Here is a 22,813-nt window from a genome sequence, read left to right as displayed (position 1 = left end):
GATAAACACCATACAACTAACAATAACGAGGATGCACCTATTCACCGATACCCATCCATAAATTCTCCACTCTCGTAGTTCCATTGATTCCGTCGGTTGCCGTAAATAGTGGCGCTCCAGTCGCTAGCTACCATCCTAATACAGGAGGCGTTTACTCCACTTGGCCACCGCATCTGACATAGTTAAGCCCGTATGACACTTGCCAATTTATTGGCCAATATATCGGCGCGCAATATTGGTTAAAATATTGGGCTTTAGGCATCGTATGACACGTACCAATATTGGCCATTATAGTGTTCTAATACCCCACTAGAGAACGCCACATAACACAAAATGACAAAAGAGCATCTCAAGACGCAGATTGATTGCCAATGAGCTACAGAATGGGAGGTGGCATAATAATTGTAAATTTAATAACTATTTCGAGGGGCTGCAAAGATATTTTCGAATTGCTCGAAATTTCATTCGGGTGAGTTCCTTGAATGATGAGAGATAGGAAATATTGTGATCTCATAGGTGAGCCAAGATAACGTAGCGGCTCGTTTTGGCTGGAATATGTTCATCGAATAAACAGAGATTGTGTCATCAATTGGGACTTTCACCCGAAACTTTAGCGCTCAAATCATGAAAAATAGTTTAATAATTGTAATTTAAACAAAATATAGACGCAATCGAGGAGAATCACGACGTTTTTATTCATTAAATATCCGAAATGTTATTTCCGAATTACACACTTTAGACAGTTGATGTTTGTGAATTTATGTTCTCTCAAAGTACATATTAATTATTTGAGCTATTCCATGGATTGCTATGCTTCTAAAGTTTTTATATATGATATTAAAATTCCGAGGTGAAATGTTTTGCAAAGAGCTTCTAGATTTAGCCACTAGGAGTCGACAAGACTGAGTTCTGCAGGGCTATTCAGTAACTGTTTACGCGGTCGCGAAGACGAAAGATTTCGTGACGGGATCGCGAAAATCACATTGTTGCTATTCTGTAAGCCATTTCGAACATTCCGCCGCGTAAGTTTCGTGCTTCAGTTTACGCGACGAGAGTTGTCAACGAAAACTCAGTTTCCGCCGCGTAAACAGCAGACCGCGGTAGACGACGGGGCCACATGCTGTTAATATATCTCATGTATTTGCTTTGCCACGTAAACAGCGGTGTTCATTGTAGTTGTGGACGCAATTTCATTTCGTGCAAGTAATATTTTTGCATATTCAACTGTTAATTTCCTGTATTTTAAATTATTCTTGTCTTGTATATGCTTCTCATATTCTCTTTTCGGAATACATACCTATTGGAGTTGGAGGTGTTGTTATCTGTCATTGAGGAAATGTTTAATATTTTTCATATTTATCGTTATCGCCCGCTTAATTGCATATCTCAATATTACTCTATTTATTTTCAACCGTTTATCAAAGTGAATACTTAAGTTGAAAATGTGTCGTCGCATCTTGTTTTTAAGCCGTGTTTACAAGAAATTTTCCCGTCGTCTTTTTCACTATGAGTGTAGATGATGTATGAGCGTAGATGTTTTAAATGCTTTGTTCTACTTTTCCCCGGGACGGTTACAAAGTTAGGAAGATATTTGCTGGTTAAGAGGAAACGTATGTGTTCCATTCATGAATTTGCTGCTGCGAGTCACCTTTGTGGTGTTAGTCAGTGCTTTCCCACTTCGGAATGCAGTGTTACTCTATGAATACTAGTGTATATGCAAAAGGAGTATGTAGCGGGATTCAAGAACTTAGGATAAAGTACAAATGCTACTTTTAATATCCACTAAGAAGGTAAACAACTCGTAGTATGATCATAAGATTATTTTGTTTCTTCTGGTTTGAAAGGGCTCATGTTCAACATCAATGCTAAAATAACATGAATGAATGCTGCGCTCTACAGTCTGTATATACAGTTGTATAAGATATTTTTGGATGATGAAGTTGGAGGGACATAACTAGCAGAAAGACAGCTCCTCTGCTGATCAATATTTTTACTCAGGCTGGCGATGTATAAATATTCTCAATTATTTCCATATAGTGGATGTATATTTTTTTTCTCTACGTTGTGATGGCTATTGTTTTAACTAATCAAATACAAGATATTGACACTGAAAGGATATAACTGATAGGTGAATCGATTTTGTGTGTTTATATTAGGTCCTTTTCGCAAATGAAATGTGCAGCTGCTGTGGCTGGAGGTTACCATGTCTAAACTGTGGATAGGTAGATGCTTGTATGACAGATAGACGTTTGTAGGCATGTTATTTATGTACAACATAGCATAGTGGGTACAACTTAAATTATTTTACCAAGTAGTCGTTATTGAGTATACTACTGTTTTCAGTGTCATCTGTCTTGCGACAAAAGATGACTGTAAGTATTTCTTGACATAAGAGATTTGTTTTGTTCAAAATGGTTAGTATATACTTTGGGGACATATGTCGTTTTTGTGATATCTATCATACAGGATGTTTCCTTTCGATTATGCCTATGAGTCCATGGCATGACTATGATTATTATGGAAGAGAGAGCGAGAGTATTTATTCAATGGCCATTATTGTGATGGTCCCTATTAAAGAATTGAGGCAAGTCAATCATCTTATTTGTATTGATTGTGGATAGTGGTGAGAGGATATTGTCTGAGAGTCAGATACCCATTTGTGCCTGCTGCAGTATCATGATGGAATGCAGTATATAAAGGAATTGACTCCCACATTCTAGCCACTCAGAACCCTAGATAAGGGTTCTGGCTTTTAAGGCTTTTATGTGAAATGACTCATAGTAAACCTATGAAATAAGACAGCCAATTACTTCATAATGTGCTACAGATAGATATATTCTTCCATATAACATTTTGAGACCATTTATTGTTTCTGAGATAACAATTTTAATGTTCTCATAAGGTGAGGTGAGGCTAACCTATCTTCATTTGAATGTGTAATGTTAATTTATTCAATGATGGAATCTGATTGAAAATTAATGGTGTGAGAGCCCTAGAAATACTTAGGAGGAGGAGAGAGATGAAAGAGACAGTCTTGTGTGAGGGAACTAATGAAATTATATGACCCTTTTGTATTAACATAAGAGGTATTTCAGGGAAAATATTGGATAAAGATTTAGCTTGGAGACTGATAAATATTTTATGTCCCCCACATGATTCCAGCTCAAAGAGCTCTTGTAGTACCAATGCATTTGAAGGTATAGTACTAAACCACATCAACCACTATCCCTATAATAAGTTAGTGAAAATTGTGCATGGAATACCTACCTAAATCTAGATATTTTGTGCGCTGCATTTTTATGGGCATGGCAGCTAATGGTAGTGACAATAATTTGGGACTTAGCCATCCCTCTGTCAGCAGAGAAGTTGAGTGGGATACAGAAGCATAGGATGCTCCTCCCATATTGACCAAAGATATATAATTCCCATAAAAAAAAAAACTGAGTAGAGTAATATAAAATTAAGCGTGAATTGCAGCTGATGTCGATGCCCATGAATTTTTGTAACAAGTTGTGATGAGCCCATTACTGTTTACATAGCATTTTCCAACAAATTTATACTATTGGAGAATAATCAAACCAACATTATAATTTATTTTAATAATTTGTCATGGATTAGACCTTGATTCTGAAAATTATTCACTTGGGTGTTTTAAAATCATCATTGCCTTATATGCCAGTCCATTTCAAATTAATTGGTGATAATTGAAGTATTCCTACAAATAGGCCTAACACAGATAATGGGTATTTATGCATTCACAATAAGGGATCCAGTTCCTTTCATTAAATTTCCTGCATTATAATATGGCATGATGTAAGTAACCGATAAATGGAGATGTTGCTCCAGATGTTCATGAACTTTACCTAGATTGTTTCCATTAGTGTGGGATCAGAAACATAGCATTCCAAAAAATTTGGTGACAATGCCACTCTTCTATTTATATTGCAAACTTTTACCAATTTACAGCTCCCCACCCCCTGTAATTAAATGATTCATATTCGCTATATCATGAAACCCATTCTACATCCACAGCTCAAGTCTCTTGTAACTACTCTCATCCCATATGCTATGTAAACCCACTCAGAAGCATATTAATAACATGCTTGTGAGCACAAGCTCTTAATCAATTTGAAATGTGTTGGTAACTGATACCACCTCCAGAACTATGGTTGCATTTCGTTATTCTTTATAGTTACTAAATAATTACAGGTAAGCTCAAAGGAAATAAAGTAAGAGAGTATCATTTCTAAGTCATTCCTATTTTATTTAATAGTAATTTGCAAGCATAATTTTTTCCAGATTATCAGTTATGTCGATACATATATGGAATCAATCAGCCATGCATAGGGAAATGAAAGGTTCTTGGGAGATTGGATATCAGTGTTTGTTGATTGGAATAATTTTGGGAAAATAATCATCTGGTACATAATTTAGCATACATTATATGATATTAATAATATATTGGAAGAAATGACCTTCATTTTTTAAAGGTAAGCTCCTCGCATCGAAAAGAAAGAATAATATTTACATCATATATGTATGCTTATGCACCGAATATATTAAAAACAGTGTAATGAATGATAGGAGGATTAGGTAACCCACACCACCACTGACCCCTGACTGGAATACTATGTGGCAGGCCAAGTACCCCTGAAACTTATTAAACTGAAGCCCATGTGCGGGTTATGAAGTCTATTGAGAGGTGCATGGGGGTTCTTAACTCTAGGTTCAGATGATTGCTGAGACATTGAGTGCTGGAGTGTACACCAATAAAATCAGGATTGATAGTGAATTCTTGTGTTGTACTTCATAATATGTGTGTAGGGGCTGGTTTTCCCTTCCCAGATGAGGCTGATTATTATGGAGATCCCAGCTCTTGCAGAGTCCCTAATTAATGGAAGAGGCATATTAAAGAAGGCCAGAACTATTAGACAAGCGATTATTAACAGGTTAACTAATGCATTGGTAAATTACATATAGATACACTAACATTGCTTTTGTTGGTGGTCAAACTACGGTTTTCCGCCTTAAAATTAATCATGGGATCCTTCATAGAAGGTATACCCGGTATTTGCCACCAACCTCATCAGAATGGTCTAAAATGAGAAAAGAAATATTACGAATAGGTCATGTTTCATCCATTATTTTTTTATGCCTTTTTCTGTTACTTGCATGAGACATATAATTTCTTCCACTAGGTAGAAATTTCCCTTACTGTTTGGGTCTCTTAACCTTCTTGATTGTGAGGTACTTCAGGGTAAAAGTAGAAGACTCATCACTATAGTCATTGTGAACATTGAAGTCAGGGCTGCAACGTAATGATAGGCAGTCCGTTGTAAATAGATTCTTATTTTTATCTATTTTGAGGGGTTTAGTTCTTCACCTTATTTTCCGTCTTCTTAGCACCCTGTTACCAGCTCTTATCCCGTAAAGTTATCCTTTCTTATCTACAGTCTTCCAATAATTAAGCAAACTATTCTTAGGACATCGCTGGCTGTTGATAATAATTTTCAAAACATTTTACCACACTCATGAGGACCGTTTACATTACTATTTTCATTGCCTATAACTAATTATCTGGCATATTCTGTGAGAAACGATGTGACGAAACTGACTACATCAATTTAAACACTTGTATTATCATTAAAATAGGTCCATCAAAGCAAAGGCATAAGCAAATCTGGCATGAGCGAAGGCATAATAACGCCAAATTCCTCTCATTTACAAGTTTTTATCCCAATTACTCACTGTAATCTTTGGTTTCAATCGCATACACATTTCCAAAGCACTCACCTTCAACATTAATATAGACGTTGAGCTCTCACTTATATTTAAAAGTGTACAACATACTTTTCATTAATCAATGTTATAATCAAGAACCCTATATATGTAGGGTTCTTGGTTATAATTCACAATAACATTGCACTTACCAGCCGAATCTCGCTCAATTTTTGTTTGTCGAGGACAATTGCATGCCGATTTTCTCTGATTGGCTCGCAGTGACGTATTGCAGGAAAACTTCGGGTATCTTCGTCTTCCCCCACTACCGCGGAGGGGAAGGCACGAAAATGTTTTCGTGAAGCCTACTGAATAGCAAATTACGCGTCTTCGAATGTTTACGCGGCGTAACCACGTAAACGGAATCTTTCGTCTTCGCGACCGCGTAAAGAGTACTGAATAGCCCTGCTGATTGGAGATTGGCCTCGAGAAAATAGAACCCGTTAATCTAGATTGGCCAAGAAATTGTGCCCAATATTGTGAAACGGAGATTGGGCTAGAAATTGGTGTGTGTCAGTGGGTCCACAATCCAATATCCAATGGATTGGCCAATAAATTGGCAAGTGTCATACGGGCTTAAGACTGAGCTTCTTTACATGAATTTCTTAATTAACGATAATATTTTGAGGCCATTTGAATGTTACTTTAATCATCTTCGCGTTGATATGATAAGGATATCATCGACTAGATCAATGCATATTTGTGATAAGCGATAAGCCGCTATAAGCGATGTACCACAATGGAGATTGTAGTTGAAACGAGCGGCAGCAAGCAGCAGCAGATGTCAAGAAGATGTGTCCGATATCAGCGCTACCATGTTGCATGTTAGAAAACTATTGAAAGGCGCCGGTTCTTTCATCAGGAACGTCATATCCTGCGAATGAAAGGGAGATCCAAGCTAAAATCTCTATGCTAAAAATCATTGCGCAGGTGGTTTGCCTCACGTCAGTTGTTTTGATTTAAAGGGGCCAAGAGGCCAAAGTGTAATCGTGCAATTTTTAGTCATTTTGTAAGTGTTCCCGTAAGGATCAAATGTCATCATGAATTACTCAAGTTTTTAAAGAATCTCCTTTTACCTCAGTTAAGAATGGGGGGTCAAAAAGGTGTTCCCGATCGGTGAGTAATTACTTAAACTATGGTGGGAAAGGATGAATTTTCGTTCTTATCAATATGGATTCTTTTTCCCTACAGATGGCTGGATTACTCTCCAATTGGGAAGAAAATACCTGGGACCGTCATAATATGTTTCAAAGTGCCTTTGAAAGAGGTATTTTTGTTGTATCTTCGTATGGGGCAAGGTTTTGCCAATCTAATCCCAATCCTGCCTTGTGGTCACATTCTCCATGTCATGGAATCCCTACGAACATAGATATCAAGGGTTTTCTGGAAGTCTCCGTTTAGAGATAGAAGAGGTTTGGTAGATATCAATACAGGTCGCTTCATTGTTCATCATATGATTTCTGGAGTTGCTGGAGAATTTTAATAAGCATTGACTAGGGTTTCGAGCCCTGTGAGAATCCTCTAATTATCCGCTGAAATCACACTGGGAAATCTATACATTTGATCCCTAATTCTACAATCATATGAAAAGGTTAAAGGTATTACAGAATCTCTGGGTGTTTCGCAACGGTCGAATCGGTGAGGAAATGTACGAGGGTCTTGAATACCTCCGTATAAGTTGTTTGTCTTCCATAGAAAATCCTTCACCCTGAATGAGGTGCTTTGTGCATTGGCAAAAAAGAATTTAACGTAAATATTACGATGGTGAAAGATACATTTTTTTTCAAAATAATTCGTTTCCTAGCATTCATGTGCAAAATATTTTGGGAGAATGTCAATGCAATGATACCGTCAGAAATGTGGAATAAAGATGCATTTAGTCTCGTAGGAGCGTAAAAGTTTCCTTCAGTGTCATCCACAGATTTTTAAGTGGTTCAAAAAATGAAGCATTCTGATGCGCAATTTTTTTTTAGTGGAAATAATTATCCAAGCATGTATGAATTTCATTCTATCACATTCAAGTGTCATATGTGAAAAGCTGCTTGTGTCACTGTAAGGGACAAAGGATTTAGAGCACTGGGAAAACCTCCAAGCCTTAAAGATTAATTAATAAGGAATAGAACTTGATCCTTGGTTAAAAACCATATGGCAGAAATACACGTAGGATACATCTCTGAGACTTCTCAAATGTCACATGTGATGTCACAGAGATATTCTTAAGACATCTATGAGACTTCTCCAAGATGTCAACTTGTCAAAAAAATGGTCTCTGAGATGTCTTATGCTTTCTCTGCATGTTTCTGCATAGAGGAAACTTTGTGGCAGCAGTTAGCATTACCCTAAAATCTGATGCCATAGGTGAGGTGTGGGTATATTTTGGCATGATAGACTTGTCTTGAAATTAGCAGTGGCAGATTTGTAAATTTAGACAAAGATTTACTTTCACATTCATTAAGATGGAATTGGAATTCAAGAAGATCTCTGAGGCATCTGTCTCTTGAGGCAAATTTAGAAATGCATCCGAGGAGGGGATCGAGTGCACAACTACCAACTCTCAGAATAAAAACAAACTTTGTACTGCTTTAATCCAACGGGAGCTTTCCACAAATCACCCCTCCCCCCCCCCCCACGTACATGGGGTTATATAACAAATAGAGTAAACAAAAAATTCAGTTAAACATTCACAGGTCTAATATATGTATTCCCATAGATAAATGAGTTTTCTTCAAGAAAGAGTGGTAGCCTGGTTGTAATGGTGTTCAACTCCTCTATCTTTGCCAGCCTTGGTAGTGGTGGGGTAATGTCCTCGCCTACCAAACAAGAGGTCGCAGGTTTGAGTCCTGCCCGGGTAGGTTTCTTCGGTTAAGGGCATGGCTGTTTGTGAATGTGTACATGTTAAATTTGTTGAAAACCCCAGTATAAAATGGCCAATGAGAGCTGTATCCGGTGATATGAGAATAAAATAAAAAATAAATGAAGTAAAATCTAGAGGTCTCAGGTTCAATTCTTGTGTGTTGCACTTTTATTTCATAATTTTTTTCCATCTTTGATTCTACAAAAGCCTGCTAATCATCATTATTTCCTTGATTTTCACTGAAAATTTTATTTTTCTGCATGGAAATCTTTTTCTGCAGTGCATCTGCATTTTCCCATTTTTTTCATGCGGAAGCCTAGTTTCAATTACGTTATTTCCATATCGCATAGCAAAGCATTTTTAAATATAACATGTACTTGGTTCCCATTTATGTTGCAATGTGGACTCATATTCTTACAATTCAAGCCTGATTTTTGGATTTGGATTGCTTAATTAGTTGAAGTTTCAGCACTGTATGGATTTGAATTTTGGAAAATGGCAACCACAAAGCAATATGTTTTTCACGTAAGAATTGTTCTCTTCCTGGGAGGAGTAAAAGAGCACTTTACCTACAAGATGCTTCTGCGTAGCTTCTAGTTGCAGATGCTTTGTAAACAGTTGAGCGACCCCTTGCTGCAAAATTGGATGACTGCCCGGAACTCCGAAAGAAGGCGTACGTTTCCCTCCCTAGCAGTGTTAGTTGCAGTCTTTTCAATCGTGCTCAGATTTTTAAGTTTTTAGCTTCCAGGGTAGGTAGTTCCAGTGTGTTCCATAATTGGAGTCGTACATTTGCAACTAGTAATATATGTACATTTCCTCAAGTAATTATACTTCATATAACTAATAACTTCAGGCTTTACTTTGTGAAACCTCTCCATATTGGAATTAAGGAAATAAAACTTTGTAAGGTTCACTGATTGTTTAATTAAGGGCACGACCCGGGTTTCGTAACTTAGTTACATCGTCAGGTGACTAAACCTGCATGCATCATACATTTATACCCAAAGTACACAAGTGACTGTGAGGACATCTGTCGGAAAGGAAAAGGACTAGTTGGGAGGCGGGGGTGAGGGTTAAACACGGACTGAAATAGGGAAAAGGGGGGGAAGGGAGGAGAGGGGAGAAGGAGGAGAGGGTCCCCAGTGACCCATGTCCTTCCACAGCTGGACTCAACGACCTTCCACAGACTATTGTCATTTAGAAAACTCAATGTACCCCGCTAACCCTCTCTTCTTCCCCAACACCGCCACCTTCTATAGCTCTCGTCTCCTCATCCACTTTAACCCCGCCCTCCCCTGGCTGGTAAAAAACCCTCGTCCCAAACCAAGGCTGCCCCTTCTCCCCTCTCCTCCCTTCCCCCCCTTTTCCCTATTTCAGTCCGTGTTTAACCCTCACCCCCCGCCTCCCAACTAGTCCTTTTCCTTTCCGACAGATGTCCTCACAGTCACTTGTGTACTTTGGGTATAAATGTATGATGCATGCAGGTTTAGTCACCTGACGATGTAACTAAGTTATGAAACCCGGGTCGTGCCCTTAATTAAACAATCAGTGAACCTTACAAAGTTTTATTTCCTTAATTCCAATTATACTTCAGGTACAGTCATGTAATTAAAATTTAGACTGTGAACATAGGTTTTCGAAGCCATTAGCAACGATAAAATTTAGACTATCCAAACATGTGTATTGCAAAAATACTTGGTTTTGCAACATGGAAATAACGTAATTGAAACTAGGCTTCGTGTGAAAAAAATGGGAAAACACTGCTGCATTGCCGATAAAGATTCCCACGCAGAAAAATGAAATTTTCAGTGGAAACCAAGGAAATAATGATGAATAGCAGGTCTTGTAAAATGAAAAGAAGCAAATTATGAAAAAAAGTGCGACACACAAGAATTGAACCTGAGACCTCTAGATAGGAGTTGAACACTATTACTACAGGGCTACCACTCTTTCTTGAAGAAAGCTCATTTATCTATGGGAATGCATATATTAGACCTGTGAATGTTTAACTGAATTTTTTGTTTACTCTATTTGTTATATAACCCCATGTACATGGGGGGGGGGGGTGATTTGTGGAAAGCTCCCGTTGGATTACAGCAGTACAAAGTTTGTTTTTTATTCTGAGAGTTGGTTGTTGTGCACTCCCTTAGCATGTTAGTTCATGGCCTTCTTATATAGATATGGAGGGTCTGTCCACCCTACTTTTCTCAATAATTATTCTAAATTTGTAATGCATAACAACCTTTTGAAAATAATAATTCCATATTAAATGTCAAGATATTAGTAATCACAACTCCAGAATCTCTCCAAAAAATATTCATGGAAGTAGTTGACGGCCTTTAAATATGTAAAGAATTATTTTCTGAATATCTCATGATTACCTATCTGGGACATTTGTGATTTTCAAGATATTCAAGACTATGGTGATGTGTGTCCGAGACATTCATTGCTATGTGGATTGAAGGATAGTTCTTGTCATAACTGCCAGTGGATCTATGCTCGAAATTTTAGCCCTGTGTGACTTGCGTGCGAGTCACGTGGTATGGAGCTGAGCACTCTGTCCATTTGGTCCAGGACCGATCTCCTTGCAAGCGAATGCAACGATCCCATTTCTTTCTCTGTGTCATCATCTATTGACTAGGTACCTTGACATAAAGATAAGATATTGGTTAATAAACATGAGGTTTGCCACCATATTTTGACTTTCTCTTATTTTTGTCATCACTTTCACTCGCTTGGAATAAGATTTATTTCACTCTATCATCATTTATTTACTCCCTTGACATATACAGTGGAACCTCGATAAAACGACACCCCACGGTGCACCAATAAACACTCGCTACAGCGAATTGTCGCTTTACCGGAGGTGGTGCAATAATAGCCAATATACCTCATATTACTCCTTTATTTTTATTTTCTCGCTTGGACGTGTTTGGTGTTTTTTTGGCCATGGTGTGTTCCATCACATGCTTTCTGTTCATGCAATTCATGGACGTACGGGTATGCTGACGACTGCTTTTTGCCACCTGAGGAACAAAAGAAGATCAAGCATTCGCGAATGCTAATGCCACAATATTTTCACCAAAATTTACTACTTCTTTATCGAACGACTGTTTACCACATAAATTTGAGACTGAGCACTCCATTAATTTCATTTCTAAGAGATTGCTAGCGATTACAGAGATTAAGGAGTCTTGGTGTAAGTTTTTCCGGCGGTGAAACCCTCGCTATGGCGAGAGCCAACACCAAAAGGGCCTTGTAAAAATGAAATTTTTAACATGCTTATTATAGGATCAATTGATGGTGCATCGGCTATCTCTTGTAATAGCGGGGGTCTCGCTATAGCCCGTACTCGCTTTAACGTGGTTCCACTGTATATCTATAAAAGATATATTTGATTAAATATGAGTTTTGCCGCTATGTTATCACTTTATCTCACTCTCAATATGCAACTATTATTTCTCTCAATCATCATTTGGCGTTTCTCTCGGTATCATTTTTTCTCATCTCGGTTTCTTTCATTTGTAATAGGCAACTATATTTCATTTTATCGTCAGCCATTGATTCCCTTGATGATAAAAGAAGATATTTGTTAATAAGTATGAGGTTTGCCACTATATCATCATTTTCTCTCACTTGGAATGCGCAAATTATACATATGTATTTCACCCAATCACAATTTCTTTACTTCCTCGTCATTACACTTCTTTTAATTACACCCAGCTCCATATTTTTATAACAATTTCGTAACTTGTTCCTCTAATATGACATTTACATTTGCTTTTGAATCCTACGTTCACGTTCCATGCTATGTGATTTTCGTCTGCTTCGGTGCCAATGGCATAACCTTCCGTTGATAACATTTAGACGGAACTTACTTAATGATAACTATATTACCAAATCATGAATAAATAGCAATATACGGAACCAATATATAAAAAAAAGAAACTACTATCTCAAGGATAGTTTCAATAATTCATTCCAGCAACAACAATCTCCATCACATACAAACTATATTGTGATGTTGTAATATTGTTTCCTTCGATTCTGTAGGTACAGCATTACTACCACACACTATATAAGCATTGTTAACAACTTATCCAATATTGATTACATATCTTAATCTAGCAATAAGTCGTAATTTCCTCAAATAAAAAGATTAAAAACGACAACACCAAACTGTGCCAATGAGTCTTCACTTGTTTTTACTCTTCTTTCATTGGTGGAGACATGTTAGATGACTTTAACTTCGGATATATTCGGATTTTCCCTGTTTGGAAAGGAGGGGGAACCGTACCGACTGGTTTGAAACCAACGACCTTACAGAATCTCTGATAGTGCCGTCGTCGGTACGGAATGATGTCCAGTCGGTGGGCTTGCAAGGGAAACCGATCGGTGCGGTACCGACGAAATACAGAATACGGCCCCAGCAGAGAATGGGTTTATATAATAAAAGTAACTCTCCTACCTTCGTAAATACCCTTGCAAGCATTCGTTCATGGGCTCAGACAGCACCGCTGCAATTGAAAATGCATCTTGCTACCGCATTTCAAAAGAATGCAAATGACATCACAAAGATCCTCACACTTATTGACGCTGGTACTGGTGCTCACAAATTTTGTTTCAAGCAATGCTGAATTTACTTCACCATACTAACCAAATACTTTACTGGACTTAAAATTAGGTTTCTTAATTATAAGACCACTGAGTATGTGCGTACGTGTGTTCTAATGGAAGAAAGGGGCAAATAAACAGAATGATTGCTCGAACCAAGGAAACATTTAATGAATTATTCATCATAAAACTACATACATTTCATTTCAACGCGGGTAAATCTTCATTCCTTTAGTGGTATATCACAAACTCGCTGCGCTCTGCACGCTCGTTAAGGGGCTGCGCCCCTTAAAAACCCCAGGTACGGCTTCGCCGCCTACATTTGTGGTTGTTCGAAGAATTTTAGTTCGAATAATCTCACCTCAGCTAGAGGCTGGCTTCGCCGGCCAGGGGGTAGGGAAGCACCCCACTCATTCCTCGGAACGGCATCGCTGTTCCTCGTTGAGAGGCAGCTTTGCCGCCCAGGGGTTGAGTGTGCCCCCCCGGGGCTACCCTGCTTAATACTCAGAATGGCGAACCAATCTCCGCTTGACTCTGGGTACCACTCGACATCATAGCTTGCTTCATTGTTGAGCGCTCGGATAAGTCGAGCGGTTTCGAGTATGGACCCCCAGGGCTGCAATTGAAAACCAGATATAAGATGGCTAATCGTTAGCTATTTCTTTGGGCAATCTTAGCTATTTATTGGGCAATGAATGATATTGGTCAGTCCAGATTCAGTTCAAGGAAGGAAACAAGTGCTGTGGCTGCAGTTAGCATTACCCCTAATATGGTGCCATAGGTGAGGTGTGGGTATATTTTGGCATAATGGATCGTCTTGAAATTAGCAATGGCAGATTTGTAAATTTAGACAAAGATTTATGTACATTCATTTTCATTAAGATGGAATTCGAATGCCAAGGGCTCTATCCATGATTTCAGCTCCTATCGACCCATTTCACTTATAAATCAGTTTGGCAAGGTTTTTGAATTAACTTTTTATAGAAGACTGACCTCTTATTTAGAGTCAAACAACTTCCTATCACCTTTTCAATATGGCTTCCGTAAGTACAGATCTACCAGTCATGCTATTGCCCAGGTAGTCGACAAAATTTTAACAGCACTAGACAGCAAAACGGAAGTACTTGGCATATTTTATGACTTCTCCAAGGCTTTCGACAGTGTCAACCACCGTATCTTGCTGAATAAGTTACCCTCTTTTGGCATAAGAGGTATTCCCTATCACTGGGTAGAATCATACCTCTCCAATAGGTCTCAAATTGTCTCAGTGGTGTCGAATGGTCATAAGTTCAATTCTCTTCCGAAATTTCTGACCCAAGGTGTTCCTCAAGGATCTATTCTTGGCCCAATTCTATTTTTATTATACATAAATGACCTCACCAACTTTGTATCCTCTGCAACTGGTATTCATCCAGTATTATATGCTGATGATGCCAATTTTATTATAACGTCCTCAACTGTCAAAGGGTTACATACAGCAGCCAACTTTGTCTCCGATCAGGTTCTTACTTGGTGTAAATTTAATTGTCTTAATCTCAATGTCACAAAATCCCAACTTATTTACTTCTCTAATTTCAACAAAACCCCTAGTTTGCTTAATGTTGACCTAAATGGAACATGTATTCCACAGGTTGACGGCACCATGTTTCTGGGAATGAATATCGATGCGCATCTTTCCTGGGAAAAACTTGTCTCTGACCTAGCTGGTCATCTTAGCTCTAAGTGTTTCCTAATCAGATCAATTAGATCCACTGTATCCATTGATGTTCTTCTAATTATTTACTATGGGGAATTCTACCCCCATTTACTATACACCATTCTACACTGGGGCTCTTCACCCCATGCAGTGACCATTTTTAAAATCCAAAAAAGAGCTATACGTTTGATTGCAAACAAACCATGTAGAACCCCATGTCGCCCTTTGTTTAAATGTCTCCGCGTGCTACCCATTCCCTGTGTCTACATACTTTCTGTTTTATTATATGCCAAGTCAAACTTTAAGGACTTAGCGCTAAACTCCGATATTCATAACCAGGGTACTAGGCAGCAGGGAGACTTGCATATCCCATTTGTACGTACCAAGAAAGCTATCTGTGGCTTTAAAACAATGACTCTAAGGCTTTATAACAAGCTTCCGAAGAACCTAAAAGCTCCCATGAGTTTGTCGACCTTCAAAACTAAGTGTAAAAACTTTTTATTATCCAATTGTTTCTACTCAGTTGATGAATATTTATCTTTGTAACTGCCTTTGTATTTAAACTGCCATTTTGTATATAACTTGATTTTGTATTCATGACGTGCCATATACAATGTATGTACAATACTTGTCGTCTGGCAAATTAATAAATTATTATTATTATTATTCGAATGCCAAGGCTAACCAAATTTCAATATCATAAAAGTGCTTTTGTCATTTTCAAATTTATTTCTTTAACCTTCTGATAGGCAGATATACGAAAAGACATTATCAAGTCAAAGCATGGCTCATAGCTGCAACTTGCAACGTTAATGCACTGATATCAGTGTAGTCTAACACTTAAATGATGTCTTACGTGTAGTATATACACCGAAAGATCTAAGGTTTACCCGTTGAATAGACTGGAGGAGGAGTTCTCAGGTTTCCAGCCGGGTCCAAGGGTTTTTCACCACCGATGCCGTTGAATGCCATCGTCTTCAGGGTGAATGAATGCACCCTGCAGACGATGGCAGACTTAGCCTTTGAAACGTCATCAGTGCTGAAAAACCCAAGGAGCAGGCTGGAAACTCTTCCTCCAGTGCATACAATATAGAAACCTTTTCACCCCTTCGTACAGCTCCAAACCGATCCAGCTAGGTGTGATTTAACGTGCTCTTTAAGTAATTATGTTTCACTAAATGTATTCAAGCATCGAGTATTAAGCATCGTAGATGCATCAAGTGAAAATGCCAAAAAGAAATATTCTGCCTGTCAAAAATATATACCTTTAAAATTGTGATGAGTTTGGGCACAATGAGTTTCTCTGATCCAAACTTTAACAACTTCCCTTGGGGACGGCCGGAGTCAAACTAAGCGAGAAGGCTGCATAAAGCGTTTACAAACAAACAGCTACTATGAATGAGCGTCAAGGGTCTATGCCACCTAATAGTGCAAAGAAATGGAAAAGTACTGCCTGTCAGATCCATAGCACCCAACTGATGATAGTTAATTGATAGCTTTTTTTAAAATGGATTTTTTTTAGCAAAGAATGAAACTTTTTATCATCTTTGATTGTTTTGATTGAATCGGGTAGCTAATTGAAATACTGAATTACAGTAATCTATCCATTGTCTTTCAAAAGTGATTGTTTGTGGAGTATACTATTAAAATTATTAGGATGTTTGGTAAGGTATGTGCTGCAATTTAGATGAGGAGAGCATAAATGAAGGTTACCTATACATATTTAACCAGCACAGTTGTATTTAGCATGTAATTGCATGCAATAGTTAGTAATCTATTGTGGATGAAATACTTATGCCAGATTCGTATGATTTCAACTAACCAAAGACCCTTATTGCTCTTTCCTGGATCCTCAACACTAACTCTCTCTCTTAATATACAATTGGTGGCTGTGTCTTATAGATGACACCATAGTACAGTGAGCTTTGCATGTATTTCAGTGACGAACCCATTGTCTGTCAAGAGAAATGTTTGTTTGTAACATAGCTGAAACTGGCACATTCACAGCATGTGTTATGCCATCTGTATCAATTACTTTTTTGTCTACTAATCAGTCTAATGTTTTTCTTTCTTATTTTTTAGGAAATTTCGCGTAATGTGCCTGAGTCTGATAGGTTAGTTACATGATACATTGTGTGTGGCTCTTGTTAAATATTTTATTTATTACTATATTCTATTGTTTTTTTTTCTAGGTTTACGCCTTCAATGCTGATTCATAAAGTTCCAAATCTTGCTGGTGTGATAGATGTCACAAATACTACACGTTATTACAGCAAGCAGGTAAGTGTAAGTTAAGTTAGTATCTTGGGCATTTGGTTTAAATTTTGTTGCAAACTATTTGTATCATCATCATTATCACTGGTCAACACTTCTAGTATTGGTGTGACACAGCTCTCAACTCAACTGTCATATCAGTTAATCTTTTCAGACTTATATATTTCTTCTCTTTTACATGATTCTTTACCTTGAGATGTGTCCGCTGATATTAAAAAGACTGGCCTATAAACAGATTTATTGCTTAGATATCAGAACAGCACACAGTGGGCTAGAATTGAAAAAAGCTACATATTCTCAAATAAATTGTGCATAGCTTTCCAGATTATTTCTTTCCTGTGTTTTCACGTTAACAGTATATGTTAGGTGAGGTCAAAGTTGAACAAATTTTTGCGAAAAAAGGACCACCCTTGATTTTTTTTCTGAAAATTGCCCACTTTATCCTCTTGCAGTGGTTTCAAGAATAGTTTTATTGACAAAACTGTTATACCATCTTAATTGACACTTCTTTTTCTTCCATTTGAAGGGTTTTCAAAGATTTTGTTTCATCAATAACCATAGATATATAACAAAATGGCGGAGCCTGTATTCAGCCCATTTTTTTTACATAAACGTAGAGAAAAAGTAGATATTACCACAGACTTCCGCCAAGTGACTGATACCACGTCGTTCTATGAAGCTTCTACATTGTGGATCTAAAGTAAAACCTTGCACGAACGTGCAACCCTGATTTTTAAATTGTTTTTTTGAGCGTGCTGTCGACTCCGGTTCTGGTCGGCAGTGGCGGAGAGTACAGCGACGCGGCAAGCATGTGGATCTCATTAACTTTTATATGTGGATAATAGATTAAGTAGTGGTAGAAAATAATCACCAGAAAGTAAAATCAATGAATATTGCTACGAATGACTCTTATTATGCAATCGCTGGGCACTGCAAGAGGTGCACTGTTGAAATGTTTCTTTCTTTGCGTGCATTCCATATACTACTACGAAGAATGGACTTACCTAAATCGTGTATTTGAAGTAGGGAAACGGACTCTTTTATTAAGAAAAAAAATCTATTTCTAGGCAAGTCTGCCCCACGGGTGGAATATTTCCTGTTTACATATGGCTGCAAATATACAGGTAGTGCTTCTAGAATGGAGAATATGCACATTTTTTGGAAATACATAAATAGGGGAAATGGAGGATGACAAATCTTGCACTACAAAAAAAAAACGAGATGGCTGGGAAACGCTTCATTCCTGAGATAAAAAATCTCGAAGTTTTCGAAATGGCACAAAAAACTGTGTTTGAAAGGAGGCGTGGTGATTTAGGGTGGGTGTGGCATCAGCTGTGCCTTTGGGAGGGCTCTGAGGCAGTGGCTGCCACCATTACGGCCACTTCCTCGGGGACAGCATCAACGTGTAAAAGACTGGACTTTGCTGCAACTACACACTGAAAGGGAAGTATCTTAACGATGCTTTTATCTGCGCTGCTTTAACTTCTACAATAGGATGTTCTACTTCGTTGAATGTTGGCACTACAGTAGAAATAATGCATTGTACGTTATTTCCACAATAATGTATGTATATACAATTTACATAAATGGCATTCAATGCTACCACGTCAGTCTCCCTTGGGAGGTTGTGCCGTAGATAAAACAAGGCATACAAGGCATGAAGTAAGGGCCTTTTGGTCATGGGAAAAAGTACACTCATATGAAACACATTTCATTGGCACTTTTAGTCAGCTATAAACGTACTTCACTTCCCTGCATAATCGTTGTTCACTTGTAAGCATTTTTCGTTCTGTTTCGTTCAGCCTCTTTTACCCCTTCTGCATAGGAGTTTGCTGCCTGAGGGTTGAACCAACTGACAAGGGCGAATTAGAATTCCTCCTCAGTTTCAAAACGTTGTCCACTGAGCCACTGTTTCAAGTGCACGGAGAGGAAGTAGTCGTCAGGTGTAACGTCAGGACTACGATGGGTGGTCAAAGAGTTCCCTGCAAAAATTTTTAATTCTCTTAATTGAATTCTTTGAATTATTTTTGGTTTTGACAGCAGTGAGAGGACGTGCGTTATTGTGTAGTCGAGTCATGCCAGATGACAGTTTCCCTCTTTGTTTGTTTTGAATCGCACGTCTCAGTTTGTTTAGTATTTTGCAGTACACATAAGCTGTAATTATTTTCCCACGTTCCATAAAATCCACTGAAAGAATACCATTTATAGCCCAAAAAATAGTAGCCATCAATTTTTAACTTGTGAATAGAGTTTGCTTAAATTTTTTTGGTTTTAGTGAAAATGAGTGTCGCCACAGCATCTATTGCTTTTTTGTTTCTGGATTAATGTAGGATATCCACCTCTTGTCCCTGGTAACTATGCGAGAAAACAAATCATCTCCATCTTGTTGGTAACGGTCCAAAAACTTGTCCAATGGGCATTATTTGACAGTGGTGTGTCCAAATAGAGGAAATTGTTCAGCCAGGCTATTAATCATCAATTGACGATCACATTGTGGTTTTTGTTCGACTTATGAAACAATTTCATTGGTTAGAATTAGAGATGGGTCGAATAGCAGATTTCTCGAATTCGAATATTAAATCATTGCTCATTATTCGAATACCTCGAATTTCGAATACCTCGAATACTAAATGATGAATGCTGGATTGACTCGGTTGCCTATGCAGCAGGCAACACAAGATTTTGGGGAGTAATTTTGATTTCCTTTAAATGATTCCAACAGGAATTTAGCTGATTAATGAATATTTTAATTTTACGGAAACAATTGGGCATATAATTAATTCAACTAATATCGCTTTGCCCCCACTCCTGCTGCCAAGTGCTAGCTGACAATCTGAGGCATTTTGCAAAATACAAGCTCTTTCCCACCGGATTTTCTTCAATTATTTTCAGTCCATCTTTCGGAGTTCTCACGAGATAAGAAGATGAATTGGAATTCCTATCAGGGAGAAACCAAATATTCTGAGAAAATATCCCTTCGTCTGTGACTGTAACAATAAAGATTTAGAGCACCACTCATAAATTGTAACTTGATATATGTTTTCGGAAAAAAATACCTCATCAACTTCAGAGAAGCTCTGCTGCTCATATCGAGTTTCGCCAGAATGCTAAGTCTCCGTCGTATTTTGACATTTATTTCTTTGCATAAAATGTTTAAATAAACTCAGAAATACATCGTGTTAGGCCTTATTCTTTTTGAAATTACGCGCACATTACTAATATTTCAATTCAATAAAGGTGTAAGATCAATTGACGAAAGTCATTCTTAAACACCTTTTGTGCTAATAGATGACTCATGCAGCGGTTGACCTCCACAGAAATGGGGAACTTCGAAGCTGGTAGGAAAAAAAAGGTCAGTGGGGGAGAAAAGGATGGGGCCCGAAAGACGTTTCTATTGTTCTCGTGTAACTTGGTATTTTTTCGAAGCTAAGGTCTTCGTAATATGATCCCTGCGCTAGCTGTGACCTTTTTTTTTATTTCGAAGAAGAGGAAAGCCTCAGAGGGGGGGCTAGCGCTGAATGGAGAGTGATACCGGATCTTGGGAAATGCGCTAATGTAAGTATCCCACGTTACTCACACAGCTGTTGACCTCCAGAAATGGGGAACTTCGAAGCAGGTAGCCAGAAAAAGGTCAGTGGGTGAGAAAAGGGGGGAGGGCGTGAAACACGTTTTTATTGTTCTCGTAACTCGATATTTTTTTCGAAGCAGGGGTCTTCGTAATGCGATCCCTGCGCGATCTGGGACCTTTTGTTTGATTTCGGAGAAGAGGAAAGCGTCAGAGTGGGTGAGGCAAGTGCTGAATGGAGGGGGATAGCGGATCGTGGGAAATGCCCTAAGGTTGCTATCCCACGGCACTGAGGTTCTCCTGGTGGGGGGAATAGGGGATTTTCGGATTTTTTCACCCGACCATTTTCGGTTCCCCTCGTCGAACTCTTTTCACCGCTAAAATCCACGAATTTGATGTAATTCGTCAACTTGCGTAAAACGGCGCTGCGAGCACTAAATGACTACATATCTCTACAATTTTCCGAGTCAACTACCAACGACGTACGTGCGACAGTGTATGACGCGAAATTCAAAGTATTCGAGGTATTCGAGGCGGTACTTTTCGCATAACTATTCGAAACCTCGAATATCGAATACTTTCTAATATTCGAGGTATTCGAGTATTCGCGGATACTATTCGCACATCTCTAGTTAGAATACTCGGCCTGCCACTTTGCTCTTCATCATGGACATTTCCTCATCCATTTTTAAAATCACAGCACCATTGTCTAAACTTTAACATATAATAATAAAATCCAGAAATCAATCTATACAGAAATATGTACATAATTGAATATATTTCCGGATCGATCGGCACTCCCTCTGTCAGTCTTGATATCCCGTCACGCTTGATCTCAAGGAGACATCTTACTAAGATGCTAAAGTTGCACTCCAGACAAAGAGGATTGATAAAATCAAATACACAAAAAAAAATTCTGGAAGTATTCTTTTCTATCTTCTTGAGATTCAAATATGCATCTCATTCCTCAATTTCGTTCACTTTATATAAGCAAGGGTTACGACATTTTCACCTGGGGGTTGTGTTTGAATCGCTCGTAATAATCTTACCCACCCACCATCACGAGCGTGGTCACAAAGGGCAATTGGTGTGTTTGAAACTTTTCATATTGGAGGCTTCGTAATGAGATGGATTACGAGTATTGGATGTGGCAACGTTGTAATTTCCTTCATTTATTTACGAATTCCTCAGTAGCGCGGCTTAAATTAAAGTAAACAAAGATGTAAACATGAAGAAACAGCTGAGCAGAAATATATGCTTCTACAATTCATTGAAGGTACCCTTTATAAAATGAAATGTATTGCAATATTTACATTTATTTCAGTATTAATAAATCATTAAACATTAGTTATTAATATTCACGTTACATTAGCCTCTTATTCTTCCATATCTGATCCATATTTTTCCGTAAATGATCGTTTTCTTGTATAGTCATTATTTTTTACCGAGTGATTAGCTTAAATGAGACGTAAAAATAACTACTTACTCAAAAATAGAAAAAGATGTTGCATTATATATGTTGCTGATAAACTATGTTTTCATAAATTGCCATTTAAGAATCTCATGACACTTGGTGTGATTAATAAATTTTCCCTCGGCATTGGCAAGATTTGAAATCTGCCACTAAATTAGCATGTTACAATCGTGAGGGCACCCAGACTGGGGTGGAGCCCCTAAATTTATGGAGCTTAATCATATTAAAAAACGTGTGATAGCACTGATAGGGAAGAATGGTACACACAGGCATGAAGACTTGCAGAAATCACTAATCATTTTCGATATTGAGGTAATACTGACATAAGCGTGGTAGACCCCAAGTGGAGCTTAGTTGAGAATGTCACAAAATGGAATCATTCGTTATTTCAGCAACAGAATTCATCAGAAAGCCATGTGGATGAAGAAAAAAATAGCCAATCAGTGATCTTTCTTCCTTTGACCCGACCCCATCAAACCCAAAATCTCCTTCCATATCTCCCAAGAGTGTTTTAACTCTTATTCCCACTTCTAATCCACTTTCCACCTTTAGGTATTC

General features: G+C 38.1%; 1 protein-coding gene across 3 annotated transcripts in view; it reads left to right on the top strand.

The window, feature by feature from the left end:
* Positions 1-6,646: 6,646 nt before the first annotated feature.
* Positions 6,647-22,813, top strand: part of LOC124155320 (RNA/RNP complex-1-interacting phosphatase) — a 93,209-nt gene continuing 77,042 nt past the window's right edge. The window contains exons 1-4 of one of the 3 annotated variants that reach the window (XM_046529037.1): positions 6,647-6,894; positions 6,970-7,045; positions 17,025-17,056; positions 17,135-17,222. In XM_046529037.1, coding sequence (XP_046384993.1) covers positions 6,866-6,894; positions 6,970-7,045; positions 17,025-17,056; positions 17,135-17,222 — 225 coding nt within the window. In that variant the 5' untranslated portion in view covers positions 6,647-6,865. The remainder of the gene's footprint in view (positions 6,895-6,969; positions 7,046-17,024; positions 17,057-17,134; positions 17,223-22,813) is intronic. The other 2 variants (XM_046529036.1, XM_046529035.1) reach the window with 2 other exon arrangements.

The sequence above is a fragment of the Ischnura elegans genome, chromosome 3, assembly GCF_921293095.1.
Source record: "Ischnura elegans chromosome 3, ioIscEleg1.1, whole genome shotgun sequence".
NCBI classification, from domain to species: domain Eukaryota; kingdom Metazoa; phylum Arthropoda; class Insecta; order Odonata; family Coenagrionidae; genus Ischnura; species Ischnura elegans.
This window is presented reverse-complemented; position numbering and strand designations above follow the sequence as displayed.